This window comes from Curcuma longa, unplaced genomic scaffold (genome assembly GCF_044706935.1).
Source record: "Curcuma longa cultivar G26 ecotype Majalengka, Jawa Barat unplaced genomic scaffold, ITB_CL_G26_1.1 utg2646_np1212_2152390_RagTag, whole genome shotgun sequence".
NCBI lineage: Eukaryota > Viridiplantae > Streptophyta > Magnoliopsida > Zingiberales > Zingiberaceae > Curcuma > Curcuma longa.
Genome location: NW_027435599.1, coordinates 740,333 through 755,887, shown reverse-complemented (window position 1 = coordinate 755,887; position 15,555 = coordinate 740,333). Strand labels below are relative to the sequence as shown.

At 34.8% G+C, this 15,555-nt stretch overlaps 4 protein-coding genes across 4 annotated transcripts; all 4 read left to right on the top strand.

The window, feature by feature from the left end:
* The first annotated feature begins 1,152 nt into the window (after window positions 1-1,152).
* LOC141820093 (E3 ubiquitin-protein ligase BOI-like) lies at window positions 1,153-1,995 on the top strand. Its single transcript, XM_074707375.1, has 2 exons — window positions 1,153-1,386; window positions 1,474-1,995. The coding sequence occupies exons 1-2, from the start codon at window positions 1,153-1,155 to the stop codon at window positions 1,993-1,995; spliced, it is 756 nt and encodes a 251-aa protein (XP_074563476.1).
* A 1,365-nt stretch (window positions 1,996-3,360) lies between these two features.
* LOC141819985 (SKP1-like protein 1B) lies at window positions 3,361-4,766 on the top strand. Its single transcript, XM_074707255.1, has 2 exons — window positions 3,361-3,666; window positions 4,593-4,766. The coding sequence occupies exons 1-2, from the start codon at window positions 3,361-3,363 to the stop codon at window positions 4,764-4,766; spliced, it is 480 nt and encodes a 159-aa protein (XP_074563356.1).
* A 663-nt stretch (window positions 4,767-5,429) lies between these two features.
* On the top strand, window positions 5,430-7,756 carry LOC141819959 (large ribosomal subunit protein eL22y-like). Its single transcript, XM_074707227.1, has 2 exons — window positions 5,430-5,728; window positions 7,438-7,756. The coding sequence occupies exons 1-2, from the start codon at window positions 5,481-5,483 to the stop codon at window positions 7,580-7,582; spliced, it is 393 nt and encodes a 130-aa protein (XP_074563328.1). The 5' UTR covers window positions 5,430-5,480; the 3' UTR covers window positions 7,583-7,756.
* An 813-nt stretch (window positions 7,757-8,569) lies between these two features.
* Window positions 8,570-14,298, top strand: LOC141820010 (cysteine--tRNA ligase, chloroplastic/mitochondrial-like). The gene is made up of 9 exons (XM_074707288.1): window positions 8,570-8,933; window positions 10,205-10,268; window positions 11,392-11,553; window positions 12,511-12,687; window positions 12,772-13,053; window positions 13,158-13,283; window positions 13,392-13,595; window positions 13,711-13,815; window positions 13,893-14,298. The coding sequence occupies exons 1-9, from the start codon at window positions 8,767-8,769 to the stop codon at window positions 14,139-14,141; spliced, it is 1,536 nt and encodes a 511-aa protein (XP_074563389.1). The 5' UTR covers window positions 8,570-8,766; the 3' UTR covers window positions 14,142-14,298.
* Window positions 14,299-15,555: the final 1,257 nt, after the last annotated feature.

The window sequence follows — 15,555 nt, the reverse complement described above, 5'->3', positions numbered from 1 at the left end:
CATGAATTATAAACTAGTTGTGCTGTCTTGCAATTTTGATTAATGATAAATTATTGAATTTTATATTTTGTTATGGTTTTCATTTTCGTGTGTAATGCTTATAATTACTTCAAATACAACTTATTTATTTGTTTTGATTGGTTGAGGATGGGACTATTATATATATATTCTTAATTTAATTAATTTACTTTTCCTCTCTATTTTAATATTATTTTAACATCGGGCACTTAGGCTCTTGCCTTGGTTCAAGCATTAGGCAATGGGTCGACCTTCTACCTCTTAGAACCGCCTTTTATCACCTTCATTAGGAGAATTAGAAGGATTTTATTGAAGGACCGTTTCTCATAATAAATGTCATATATAAAATAGTAGCATTATAATAATAAAAGTCCTAAATAAAATAATAGCTCTATATAATAAACAATTGGAGCAAATGTAAAGAATTATAAACATAAACAAAAAAATTAAAATGTATTTTGGAAGGCGATTCAAGAAATATGGTTAGTCAATAAATAAATGGAATGAGACATTAGAACATCAGCACCAAATAAATACAAAAATAAAGAGAGGACATATTTTATGAAACTTAAAATATTATTTATTAATTACATTGCATATACAAAATTGAATGAAGAGTTAATATATCCTCACACATTATAAAAAGGATACAAAAAAAAGGTCAATAATTGATTAGTTTCCATATTGTGTAGATATTGAATGGAAGCTATCAAATGTACAATCATCTTCTAAATTATTTAAAAAACAAACTAAATTGCAAGTGTTTATGAGAAAATTTTACATTTCTCTAAAAACTTCATAGAAGTAATTTCATTGATGTATGCTTGTCAAATTCACGTTAATTTCCACACTACCTAAATGCCTTCACGTTTCAGTAAATATATATATAAATATATTTATTACCAAACATATTAAGTTTTTAGTAGTCTCTATCTCTATAACATTTCTCCACATTAATTACGACAAATAATATTAAAAAATTCACATAAATGTTCTAACGCATGCATGGTTCCTTTCTTAGCCTGTCACCTTCTCCGTACGTGGTCTTTATTTATAGCCTTAATTTGCTATCTCCTGACTTGTTTATAAAATCCTCTGGTCGCGAGCTTTCATTTTCCTATACTGGAAATTTTCATGGGGTTTCAAGGTCCGCCTCCATTCCTTCTTCCAACTGAGAGTATGTTTCGACCTTTCGAACAACAGATCAGCCGGCAACCAGAAATCTTGTTTACATCCTCTTCTTCTACATCAGCCTTTCGTCCGACATCGCATTTGCTCGATCAATCTGTCTTGCTCGATATGACGATTTCCGTAGCATCGCTGATGCAGACGTATCAAGAAGAAATGCACCAGTTTCTCCAGTTACAGGTTTGTTAATTTCTTCTTTGTCGAAACAAACTTAATTATTGGCTGATCGATGCTCATTTTTGATTAAGTTTCTGTTGTGAAAATCAGAATCAGAGGCTCGTGCAGACGCTTCTGGAGCAGAGAAATCAGCATGTGGAATCTCTTTTGAATAGTTTTCAGGCAAACGTCGCAGTGCTCCTCAAGGCGAAAGAAGACGAGCTCACGATTGCGATGATGAGACAGAAAGGATTACAAGAGAAGCTGAAGAAGGCCGAGGAGTCCAGAGCGATGTGGGAAAGTATCGCGAGGCAAAATGAGGCACAGATTTTGTCTCTCAGGAGCGTGCTCGCGCAGATACAACAACCTCAGTTCTCCTCTGCGAATTCTGGCGGCGCGTCGATTAGCATCGATTCAAACTCACCGCCGATGGAAGTGAAAAAAGGAATGAAGGCGACGAAGGATGGGGATGACGAGGTCATCATTCCATGCAAGTGTTGTGGTCGTCGCAATGCGTGCCGACTCCTCCTCCCTTGTCGCCATCTTTGTACGTGCAAACAGTGTACAGACTCCCTCACCGCATGCCCTGTTTGCAGTTCTAAAATAACGGTTAGTGCGAAGGTCCTCTTTTGAGGCCGCAGTACGTACGTAGCTGCTGATGAAGAAACAACAACGAATAAACGATCTTTGCTTAGCTTGAAGTTAACAACCTTCATGGTTTCCTTTCCTTCCTGTAGATCTATATCATTGCTGAAGTTGAAATGTATTCTGATTTCGTTCCTCAAACCAGTGTTTCATTGAGATCTCTCTTTTGGTTTTGTTATATGTTATTGTTGGATCAAAGCGTGCAGAGATTGGATTGGATCTGAAAACCATGGGAAAGTAGAAACAACCTAAACAAGTTCTACCTTTTTTGTGATGAGCAGGTTCAGTTTTGGCTTATTTGGCCATCTAAGTTGGATGCTTGTGTGTGGCTGCATTTCTCTGTTCTCTGAGTCTGAGTAAACTGTAGAAGATAAACTGCCTTCTTGTCGGCGGGCAACGGTTTTTGATAATGATTGCTTTGTACTATAATCCTTTTGGCCAAATTACTATAATATTTAATAATATTGGAGCAGTTTTAATAAGTTGAGATAAATTTTGAGCACCCTTAGACATATATAGTTGAGTTGGTTACGACGGAATAAAGTTGTTGAAGTAAGCAAAGATCGAATCTCGATGAAATTGAGACAATGTCCTCCTTCGTCGTGGTCAATTGCAGCTTCTCGATTTACCTCCTCACATATAGTCGTGAGATTGATCGTGTGAGACCGCTGGGGCGTGGCAGATTCCACAAAAGATAAATTTTGAGTAACTAGGATTTATCATTTTTTTGAGTTAAGTTGGAACAGTTTTGACTAAAGTTGGAGTAGTTTTGATTAAAATTGCTTAGAGTAGTTTTGATAATTTTTTTTTCGCATTGTAAAATTGTTAAAGCAATTTTGACCATAAAGAAGGATATTTATGGAATGAAAAGTTAGCATTGACATATTTGAATATTTTTTAATATAGAGAAAATAGAAATAACAATTTAAAAATTAAAAGTAAGAGTTTTAAAAGGTTCCTTAAGAAAATTTGTATTGTTAAAGATAATTATTTCTTTTATTGTAACATCATCGATACTTAACAAAACTAATTATTATTACATTTTATTTTTATTTCTCCAAATTTGATCCTAAATGATAAAAAATTTATTTTACCAGTTCAAGTTACGACTTTAATTACGAGAGGCTAAATCTATTATTAATAGTCCAATAACCCATTATCGTTGTCAAAGTCGTAGTTTTGGTCGTACCTCTTTGCAGTCCCGTCGTGCACTATATGATGGGCAGCTCGGCCGACCGTTGTCTCTCCATCGGCGTTTTAATTTTCTCCGTCTGTTCGTTCGGACCCGTCGTTAGGGTTTCCGTCTCCTTCTCCGACGACGATCGCTTCCTCCTTCTATTCGAGCATTTTCCGATGGCCACGGACAAGAAGATCATCCTATTGAGCTCCGATGGCGACGAGTTTGAAGTGGACGCCGCAGTGGCCATGGTGTCACAGACCATCAAGCTCATGGTCGAGGACAACTGCGCAGAGGGCAGGATCCCCCTCCCCAACGTCACCTCCAGGATCCTTGCCAAAGTCATTGAGTACTGCCAGAAGCACGTCAATGACCACGCCGTGTCTTCCGGTGACGTCGCCAAGCCCGCCATCAAAGAACTCATTTCTTGGGATATCGAATTCCTTAGGATCGACATGGGCACCCTATTCAATCTTATCTTGGTAAGATTCCATATTTCCCTGATCCCTTCCCCCTTTCAAATTTATTCGTTCCCCAATTATCTTTTTTCTCGGTTAACCCTTTTGATTTATTTTGCGGCAAAGGTTGTCGAATTTAGTATTGGGACGAAACCTTTTCATTTACTACATCAAGAATGATCTAGAAATCACCTTCATACAAACTCCTGGCTTATTCTTTGTGATATATCAGTAAATATTAGATTCTTGCTGGATTTATGTTTATTTCTTGGTAAAGGAGAGGGAGAACCTGAGGGCAGTCTTTAAGAAGTAGTGGAATTTCAGATTGGTGTGAAATTATGTATCATGGATTTAAGAAAAGGGGAGACAGAGTAGAACAATGGGAAGCTGAAGTAGGAAAAGTATGGGGACTATGTTCTTTGTCCAAGTCTTTCCCTTTAGCCAAAATTATTCATAAAGTTCTTTGCTTCATACGTGGTTTTGTAGATTTACTTTTATAATCTGTATTCTGTTTGGCCATGCTAATGATAATGTGCCATAAATCATCTTTGATAATGCCATAATTGAATGCTCATTAATTTAAAACAAATTTATTGTTGTTGTTTACAAGCACGATATGTTACTACTCTGTTATCATCAGATGCATGAAATGCTTGATACAAGCATAATTGGCACTGTTAATGTTTTTTTTAAAACTAGAAATCTTCCAACTAATCAATTATCATCTGAAAATTTTCTTTCATAGCATGAGTTTCTTCTGTGCTTTTGCCATCTAAGAGTTGATATAAGCATGAGTTTCTTTGGTAGCATGAAATGGATGAACTCTGAAAGCAAAGAGCGATCGAAGAGATCTCAGACTAGTTAGTTCATTCATCGCTCTTATTGCAGCGGCATTTCTTATGATTTCTGAAGATCTATTTTGTGTTGATAACATGATCTGGTGCATTCAGGCTGCAAACTACTTGCACGTCCAGGGGCTGCTGGATCTGACATGCCAAGCTGTGGCTAACATGATGAAGGGCAAGACTACTGAAGAGCTCCGCAACACATTCAACATCAAGAACGACTTCACCCCTGAGGAAGAGGAAGAGGTTCGAAGGGAGTTTAAGTGGGGCTCCAAGTAACTCTTTGTCGATGCATCTGCTTTGTCCTTTAAACACTAGTCATGTTGGGATTTGGATTCAGTATCCCTTCGAATACCTATGAAAAGATTGACCCTTCTTGCTAGAGATTTGCTTGGGCTTTATATTCTTGGCTTTAAAGCACCAACTATGATGAGCTTTGTGCTTGAGCTCTTTTCATTCACATACCATTTTCAAAAATTTTAAATTATATAAAAAATATTTAAGAAAGTTATTGAATTCATTTTATTTATAGCTAAAAGGTTATTTATTAAATGAATTGACATGATAAATATTCATATTATCATTTAAAATCACTTACTTTGTCATTATGTTAACTAAAGCAATAAAACAAAATGTGTTTGAAAATTCTGAAGGTATTTTAAAAATTTCAAAGTTTAAAAATAATTTTAAAGAAAGATGTAAATTTGGAAGGTTGTGATTAATTTTTTTAGTAATATTTAAAGGCACTTACAGGTTGATTTTTTTTTCTTATAAAAATATATATCTAAAAGATAATTTTTAGAAAAAACAATACACGCTACTGGAATTATATATATTTTTCGGGAATGTAGGAATAATAAATTATGTATATATTTTTAAAAAATTAATCCGTCTTGTCCAATTCTAGGGTTTCAGCCGCCTTATAAATGGTCGAACTAATTGATCCATTTCTCTCGCTGATCTCTTCGAGCGGCGGCTTAATTCGATCGGGAAATGAGTCGTGGCAGCGGAGGGTCGACGGCCGCAGCCGGGAAGGGCGGGAAGAAGAAAGGTTCCACCTTCGTCATCGACTGCGCTAAGCCGGTGGATGACAAGATAATGGACATCGCCTCCCTGGAGAAGTTCCTCCAGGAGCGCATCAAGGTGAACGGAGGCAAGGCCGGTGCCCTTGGTGACGCCGTCACCGTCACCCGTGACAAGAGCAAGATCACTGTCACCTCCGAAGGGCCCTTCTCCAAGCGGTAACGATTATCCACGACTCACTCTATCTCTATGTTAAAGCCCACATCTTGCTCAGGGTGATTTCCGTTTCAACTTGAGTCTCTTAGCTTATTACTTCTTTTGTCTAATATCCTAGTATTCTTACAAAAAAGGATGGTCTTCCGTTTATTAGATTATACTTTAGATGAGCATCTTGTTGAACATGGCTGCAAGGATGATGAGATGGAGAAATTTTACTGCATAATATTCTCACTAATTTTATTCTTGCAGATTTGTTTTTTCCTGATCTGAAGTAGACAGAGTTCACTTTTTTAATAAGTTAGCACAATTGTCATGATTGAAGGAGATAAAGGGATTAAATGCCTTGCATTGCCTGAATGCATTGTTGTAAACAAGCATCGTACGAAGGAACATGGATACTGAGATGTTGTTTATCAAACTTTTAGGCTATTATATGTTGTTTATAGGAACAGGTTAAAGGTCTGCATATTATATTGGATCAAGATTGTGTCTTCAAATGATGCAACACTAAATTTAGACATTAATTCAACGTCCAAGTCTGGGAGTAAAAGTTGTAATTTTTTCCCTGCTTTTGTTTCACATCTTTGATCAAGTGATAGCATGCTTTGGCATATAATATTGACCTGTTTGAGGATAGTTAGTAATTGGCACTTGTCTATACTTTTTATGTAGTTGTACTCTGAGCCAATAGTTGTTGGGTTAATTATCAGGGAATTTCTAGAAACTATGATTTATGCACCATTCTGTTTTTTGGGAGGTACGAAAAGAGGAAAATTAGTGTGAAGATAAAAAATGCAGAGGTGGAAAACATTATCTTGCTATTTAATTTGAAGGATTACAATCAGATAGATATCTATTAATCTTATGCTAGCCATTCCACTGGCATTCAATCCTAGTTGTTGGAGGCTGGCTCATGTGAGATGTAAATTTGCTTAAGGTTGTTGGAGTTCATTTTGTGTGTGGTCAGCAAGTTCAAGATTGTCGATGACCCTATGGATATGAGTGCACAAACACAAAAACTTGATCTTCCCATTTGTTTCCTAGCTTAGATTGGATCGAAAGTTATCCTTTTGTGCACCTCTATCCTCTCAATTTACTCTCCAAGTGAACATCTGGTTTCAATGCATCCTTCACGTCTTCTCTATTAACATTATCTATTCTCCTAATTTTGGTCCCCAATAAGCAGGTCCCAAGTTTTGAGTTTGAATAGATAATCCTGAAGGGGATTGGTTCTCAACACATGTATAACTATGACGACCCAAAGTACTTCAGATTTCTTATCCTATCAGATCTTTTACCGTCTTAGCTATGTACATTTGAGTATTTGATTGACCTGTAGGATTTTGTTACCTTTATATCTCTTGGTGATGCTTAACACAGTTCGCCCAATTCCTATTTCCAGTTTGCGACTCAAGGCAACTTGACTTTTATTGTGCATTGCACATGCACACTGAAAATTGAAAGCAACTTAGTTTGATTGTTACCACTGAAAGGAATTTTGTTTCAGGTAACCTTTTGTTTAGTTCTATGTAAATACAGTATAAGCCTGAATGATAGTTTGGTTGTCAAATTGCATATTTAGTTTGGAAATTTTGTGTTTATGTAAAAAGGCTTCTTGCATCTCTGTCAACTACCTTTCTGATTGTAGATCTCCTTACTCATGGATCAACTTAACTAAACCTTTTTTCATTCGCCTCTGTTATTACAGATACTTGAAGTACCTAACGAAGAAGTTTCTGAAGAAACACAATGTGCGCGATTGGCTGCGAGTCATTGCTTCGAACAAGGACCGCAATGTTTACGAACTCCGGTATTTTAACATTGCAGAGAACGAAGGCGAGGACGAAGATTAATCTGCCATGTTACCTTTCCTCAAGTTTAGAAGGCTTCTTGTTTGGTACTGTTTGTTTAGGCTTAAACTTGAGTAAGCTTATCTTTGAATGAATGCTTATATTTCGATATGACACCTCCATGTGTGAGCTTGTTTAGGTCAAAAATATTCTTTCTGATATTATTTTTGTGGCTTACATCATTGAGTTTGTTGAAGATTTAATTAGTAACTATAAAATATGATAGGAAGAATTAGTAACTCGAAGTTTATCTCAAATTTCAAATATTTATTTTTTAAAATATGTTGTAATTTGATTTTAAATATTTATTTTATTTATTTATATTTAATTTTAAGTTATAATATTTATAAAATCTAAAATTATAAATAATTATTTTAGATAAATTAGTATTTTTATCATAATATATATTAATATTAAGGATAATTAATAATTTAATAATTGAGAGACATAAAGAGTTGAACATGAGCAATGATACATGGTATGAAAATGCAGTATGAAATCTTGACACACATATTGAATGGAGATGGGATTTAAGTTTTGGGTGTATTATGTTGAGATTTGTTGTATTTTCATACAGTCTATTATTTCTTCCTCCACATATCGGTTGAGTCCTAACTCGAAGGCCATAATATCTATAGCCAAATCGAGCTTGACAATATTTATGTTGTCTGTTAGCTGTTTTCGGGATATAGCTGAGTTAGTTAGACCATTTATTGAATATGATCTAACTCCGAGTGACGATGCAGATTCATATCGAGCCATGCCATGAATCGAATACGAACTGTGAATCGAACATCATACTGTCCAACCCGACCGGAAGGCTTGATTGAACTGCTGACCCGGGCACTACTGTCCAAACCGATCCGAAGACCTGATTGAACCGCTGACCCGCGAATCGAACCGGTCGAGCCAAACTATCGAACCGTATCAGATCTCTATCCCCTATTTAACGTACACTGCAAGGTTGGCGGCTCACCCCGATCTCGCCTTCCCTCCCGTTCGTCTGCGCCAAGCGGTGGATTCCGGGGACCTCGCCGCCGTCCAGGAGAAGCATCGGAGACGGCTGCATCGGCTTCCCGATCCATTTCTCTCCCTACTAAGCCTCTGCTAGTTTTCTTGCGGGGGTAGGGTGACAAAATTAGGGTTTAAGCTTTTCGGAAAGGGAAAGGCGCCGGAGTAGGAAATCCATGGGGAATCCGGAGCTGTTGCTCTTCAATTCAATGTCGAAGCAGAAGGAGGTGTTCAGGCCTCTGGTCGAAGGACAAGTCTCCATGTACGTCTGTGGCATCACGCCTTACGATTACAGCCATATTGGTCATGCTCGCGCTTACGTCGCTTTTGACGTCCTCTACAGGTGACTTCATCTCTTTCCTATTTGAGATCTACAATTAAATGACATGCGGCTTTGATTTGTCGGGCCAAAATTAAATGTATGGATTTTTATAAACGTGTAGCGGTTAATCTGATGATGTATTTAGGTGATATTACTACTGTTTAATGCTAGTTTTTGGTTGCCCTCTATTTTTAGCAATGACAACCATTGGAAATGCTACAGCCTTCACTGTTATCTCATGAGATAGTTTCTCATCTTCATATGATAATTTTTTTGTATATTTATATATTTTTGAAGCCTGATCTCTTGTCTTTGTTTGAAAGTGGTTAGCATTGTGTCCGGAGTTTTTGTTTGATAATATGATTTTTAGGTTGTATGTGCTGCTGACAGTTTTTTTTTGGTGATGCAGACTAGTTAGTATCAAAATTATTGGATTCACTTTGATCTAGATTTATTTATTTATAAAAAATGAATCTTTCTTTATGATAATTTTACTTGCACTTTCACATTGTTAAAAATATAGTATTATTTCTAACTAGTAATGATATATAGCCTGCATAGAGTTTAATGGAAGAAAAAGATTCATGTAAGTGATCTCAGAACTAGTTGGAACAAAAATGTTTTGTTGTAATTAATCATGATATTACTTGAGCATTATTTTTGTTGATATTGTTTATTTAAATTTTGGGTTATGTTTTAAAGTGGTTCAAGTTCTATTTTTGTCCAAACTTCTAAGTGACAGTAATAGCAGGTTAGTTAGTATTCAAAATTAATTCTAAATCTGGTTTAGACAAAGCCGACAACTGTTCTAATATACTATTATTTAACAATGGTGTCGTCTCTTGTTTAAGGCGGGCATGCAAAATTTGAAATGAAACTGAGTTCCTTCATGCTATCATTGTGATCATTCTCTCCCCATACCTCTTATGATTTACGTTTTCTTTAAACTTCCTTCTTTAGCACTATACGTTTACAGCTTTATTCTGTCTATTTTGTTCTTGCTTGTACCACATAGCTATAAGCTCAACTGTAAACTCTGTGAATTTGGACTGTTATAAAATTTTGTCACGCATAATACTTACTAGTCAATAACAAGAATAGTGACACATATGTTGCATACATCATACATGCATATTGTACTATACGTACCATTATATCTTTGTCAAATATATGTTCTAACTGGTTATGTTACTTTTATGTCACTAGTATTCTATATAGCTGTGCATTCTGTGCCAATATAACTTGAGTAATGTATCAAATAAAGAATTACATATTACTTTTTCAATTATCAGGTATTTGAAACAGTTGGGTTATGATGTCAAATATGTGCGCAACTTCACTGATATTGATGACAAGGTCAGATGTTTCTTGCATTTTCTAGTAATTAGTAAATCTCACTTTTGTGATGTATTGGAGATGTAGAAAATAGCAGATCTGTATGGTTTTTGTCTTTTTTGATACAATGAGAAGAAATGAAATTTAAACAATGACAAGGTACATTGTTATTAGTTATATATCCACTGTCGTTCCGTGTTCCTTTAATTTGTAATTTCACAGCTAAATTCTTTTATCGAAGAAAACTATTGCAATAGAACTTCTCTCTCCCTCTAAATTTATTTCCTTCAATTTGGTGAACTGTTTAAATTTTCTTCACCCTCTATATTATATATTTTACAAGGCAATGACAATTGTTGATATTAAGTACTTGCAGAGTAGCAAAAAATTTGTTTGAATGATATTGGAGAATAGGTGCTTCTGTAATTGATTCAGTAATTTTATTATCTGAATCATACACTCTTTAAGGGTTAGGAATGCCCAAAGTCCATATTATCCACTTTACCAACAAATTCTTTTGGTTAATGTGAAGATAACACTCTCTTTTAATAATGGCAGTAGATCTCATTGATTAGAGAGATAAATTAGAAGCAGTGATTAACAAAACAATAATCAGAAACTGTTAATTACCTTACAGTTGATTCATGCACTTTGTTGTGTGCGATGCAATGCACTAGAATCAATTTAAACTAACTTAGACAATTGCATTTTTAGATAGTTTTCGCTCTATTTAAGTGGGATATATATATATTTGGAAAATCATGTTGCATGCATGTTAATTACAACTTCAACAGGGTCTCTGAGGCTTGTTGCATTCTACTATGTTTTACACTATGACATGTAATTACTTAATAGAGTTAATTCCATAATCTGAATCCCTACGTTCTATATAAATTTAGTAATTTTATTAACAGCTAGTGATACACTTACGTTTTATCAAATGGTTAAACTTGTAAAGTAAGAAATTAAAGCAATATTCAATTTTTTTTCCAATTTAGATTGATTTCCAAAGTTGTTTATCGTCTGCTTCTACTATATTAGTCGACTTTGTCAAGAACTCTATTCAATTTGCAGATTCTTCCATGTGATGTTTTGGCGGTGTATCAGTTATGTGTCAACTATTTTGAACTTTTTTATTTTGCAGATAATTAAAAGAGCAAATGAATCAGGGGAGGATCCATTAAGTTTGAGCAATAGGTTTTCTGAAGCATTTTTGCATGATACATCCGAACTCAATTGTATGCCTCCAACTCATCAACCACGTGTTTCTGATCACATAGAACAGATAAAAGATTTGATAACCAAGGTAGAATTTTTGTACTGTATGCAATCACTTAGGACGTCTTGAAATTAATGTATAAGTTCCCTCATCTGTTATGTCATTTATGGTTTTGTTTGATTCTCTTGTTAACCAAAATTGACGAATAATTTTATGTTCTATTTTTCCAACTTATCTTAGCAGAGGTCTATCCATCCAATTGCAATTAACCTGTGACAAGTTGTACGCCTATTCTATTCTTAAACCACTTGAAACACCTTATCATTTCTTCCTCTCTAGTATTAACAAGATCCTCAATCCACTAGTTTGATGATGATGATCAATCCACTAGCTTGACCTGGCACATGCTCCCTCTTTGGTACCCATCTTGTCTCGTATTAACATTATATAATTTTTACTTGGGGAACCCAGGTATCTGGTTCATGCAACCAAGAAGCTGATATGCGTTATACAACTAGCAGTTTATTTATTGGATTCTTTTGTATTTATGTATAGCTTTACCAGAATAATATAGATAGAAGAGGTAATCAATCTCAAGAGGTTATCATAATGATGTTGTTTGTCTGCTATACTGTTTCTGTACGAATGTTTTCAATATAAAATGGTTTTGCAATGTGTTAGGCATTTACAAGGTGATTTTGTTTAATTAGAAGGATCTATGCTCGATCACATTGATTGCTACTTATTATTGTATTATTTGGAAGATTAGCTTGATTAAACATGGCGGTAAAGCAGTATCATTCTTTTTCCATTTCTTCACAAGAATCCTACTGGATTCCATAAACTAAATATATGTTCATTGTTTATATTTATCAACCTTACAGTGTATTTAAGGGCTTGTAGTTTGTTCAACAATTTAAAATTATTGCCATGTAAGTCATGATACTTCCATCTGATTGTGCGTTTCTAGGACAACTACTTTTTGTCTTATTCAATAATTTAGTTTCCTAATTTTGGATAGATAAAGTTGATATTTATTGGCAGATAATGGAGAATGGATGTGCTTATACTATAGAAGGAGATGTTTACTTTGCAATTGATAATTTCCCTGATTATTGCCAACTATCTGGGCGAAAGCTTGATGATAATCGTGCTGGTGGAGGCGGAAGAGTTTCTGTTGATTTAAGAAAGAAAAATCCAGCAGATTTTGCACTATGGAAGGTTAGACAATGCCATTTACCATTTTCCACACTTTTTGTAAACATGGCTTTTGCTTATCCATGTCCAAATTTGTCTGATTTTTAGGCCGCTAAGCCTGGTGAGCCAAGCTGGGATAGTCCTTGGGGTCCTGGCAGACCGGGATGGCATATCGAATGCAGTGCCATGAGTTCACAATATTTAGGTACTGCTTTCGATATTCATGGTGGAGGAAAGGATTTGATTTTTCCTCATCATGAGAATGAGCTTGCCCAGAGCAAAGCTGCGTGCCCAGAATTCAAAATAAGCCATTGGATGCATAATGGCTTTGTGAACAAGGATAATCAGAAAATGTCAAAGTCAGACGACAATTTCTTTACTATTCGAGATGTAAGTGCTGACGCTAGCATCCAGTATGTTGGTTCTCTTTATATTTTTTTTATATTAATAGTTTTTTCCTTTGATTCATAGTAATCGTAAGATTTATATTGCAGATTATTGCTAAATACCATCCACTGGCTTTGAGGTTTTTCTTGATGCGCACGCATTACCGTGCTGATGTAAATTACTCTGATATAGCACTTGAAAATGCATCAGATCGGGTCTTCTATATTTATCAGGTTACTGTTGCTCACTTTTATATTCACAATGTCCTGGTTTCCATATATTAACTGTTCAAAGATCCGTTCCACTAACATCACATCCTTTCTGCATTTTCCATATTTTAGACTCTTGACGACTGCAAACAGGGTCTTTCTCGATTCCGCGAAGAGGAACTCAAGGGCCAAATCCCAGCTAAGGTCAAAGAATCAATCGACAAATTCCATTCAAGTTTCATAGAATCTATGTCAGACGATCTTCACACTACTGCTGTATTAGATGATCTTATGGAGCCACTTAAGGCGATAAATAGTAACTTGAAGCAACTAAAGGTATCTCCCTCTGCCTCTCCCTCGCATTTTATTTTCACACTTGCAGAGACAGTAAAAACAGAATGCTTCTGTTGTATCTTATTGCACTAACCCTTTCCTATGCTACATTTTGAAGGGTAAGAAACCGCCGAAGCCGGTTATTCTGTCTCTTCTCGCACTAGAGAAAGAAGTCAGAGATGTTCTTGGCATTCTGGGACTCTTGGGCGCTTCTTGCTCTGAGGTACCTGTGAACTTTCCGCCGCGACTTCAATTGCTTGCAGTTTCAACAGATAAATAAACATTTCCACGTTTCCACAGATTCTTCAACAACTTAAAGATAAAGCTCTGGTTAGAGCCGGGTTAACCGAGGAACAAGTACAGCAGCTGATCGAGGAAAGGAACTTAGCGAGGAAAAACAAGGAGTACGCGATCTCGGACAAGATCAGAAAAGAGCTTTCTGGTAAGGGCATTGCCCTAATGGATGAAGCAAATGGGACCATATGGAGACCGTGCGAGCCAGAGAAAGATGCAGCCGAATTGGTCTCTAATTGCAGTATCGAAAGCTGACATTAGTCGACTGTCAATTCCATATTTATGATTTGTATGAATTTTGATCACAAGTCTACTTAAATTTTATGATTAACTTGTAACAATATTAGTTGCTTGTATTCTGAAAACAACTTCAATGTTAAGTGACAGCGACAGTTTTATGCGTATTATTATTTTTTTCTTTGCATTGTGCTGAAATGAGTTTACTATAATATTAGTATTTTTTTAGATTGAAAAATAAATATTAGGTATCATAATAATTAATTTCTAAAGTTGAATAAAGATGTGTGTTTTTTTAAATAATTTTATAGATAATTTAAAGTTTTCATATTTGAGATTTAAGTTTCCTAATATTATTTACTTATTTTAATATTTTGGTTTCAGATATTTAATTGATTGTTGCTTATATTTCTTCCTTGTTTAGAAAAATGAAAATTTCTTATTTAGGAAGTAATGTAAATAATTTTATACACTATTAACAGCTCATACAGCAGGTCACAAGTAATTATTCAAAATGTTCTTATTTTTTTTATTTGAAAGTGTCTTTTTTATTTAATAAATTACGCATGATCTCTTATTCCTAAAATATTCTCAATCCTTTTCGCCCTTAAAAGAAATTATTTTTTGATTAAAAAATGTAAGTGTTTTCCTAAAGTTATATAATATTTTTGACATTTGACTAATTAAAATTTAGTTTCGTGGGAAAATAAAAAATAATATTATGTAAATTTTAAACTATAAATACTTACAATTGTTATTACACAAAGTATGGAAAATAATAATACAAATTAAGTTTGGATTAAATTTTAGATACTCAACTAAGTGTCCATTATTATTTTTTATATTAGATGATGATCTATTTATCTATCAGATAAATCTAAACCATAACGTTTCAAAATTAATCTCTAAAATATTCATCTATAATAAAATTTAAATTCTGATCTTCTTTTACCATTACACTACATCTCCTATAATAATTTCTATTAAATTTTGATTGATTATATATATATATATTTAAAAATCATATTAAAAACTCATAAATGCATTATAATTATTATTTATATTTTCAACCCTTAACTAATTTGGCCAATTTAATTTCATATAAGGTTAAGGGTACTCTAGCGAAGAGGGTCTTAATGAACAATTTATGAAAATTAGATCCTTTTAGGATAAAAGCACGAAAGAAAAGGCTTTTTGTGCAATTGCACAATTATAATTTATTTAAAAAATTCATTATCATTTTATTTTTTTTCTCGTATAAATTGTAGTTTAGGTAATGAGAAGCCACGGATCGGAAGAGAAGATCTTTTGACCTAAACTGGTCGGTTGGGTTCGCCACATTCCGAAGAGGCGCGATCGAGTGCTCGTCGCGATGGCGCAGGAGAAAGAATAACAAGAAGAAGGGATTCGAGCCTTCGAGCAAGCGTCGTCC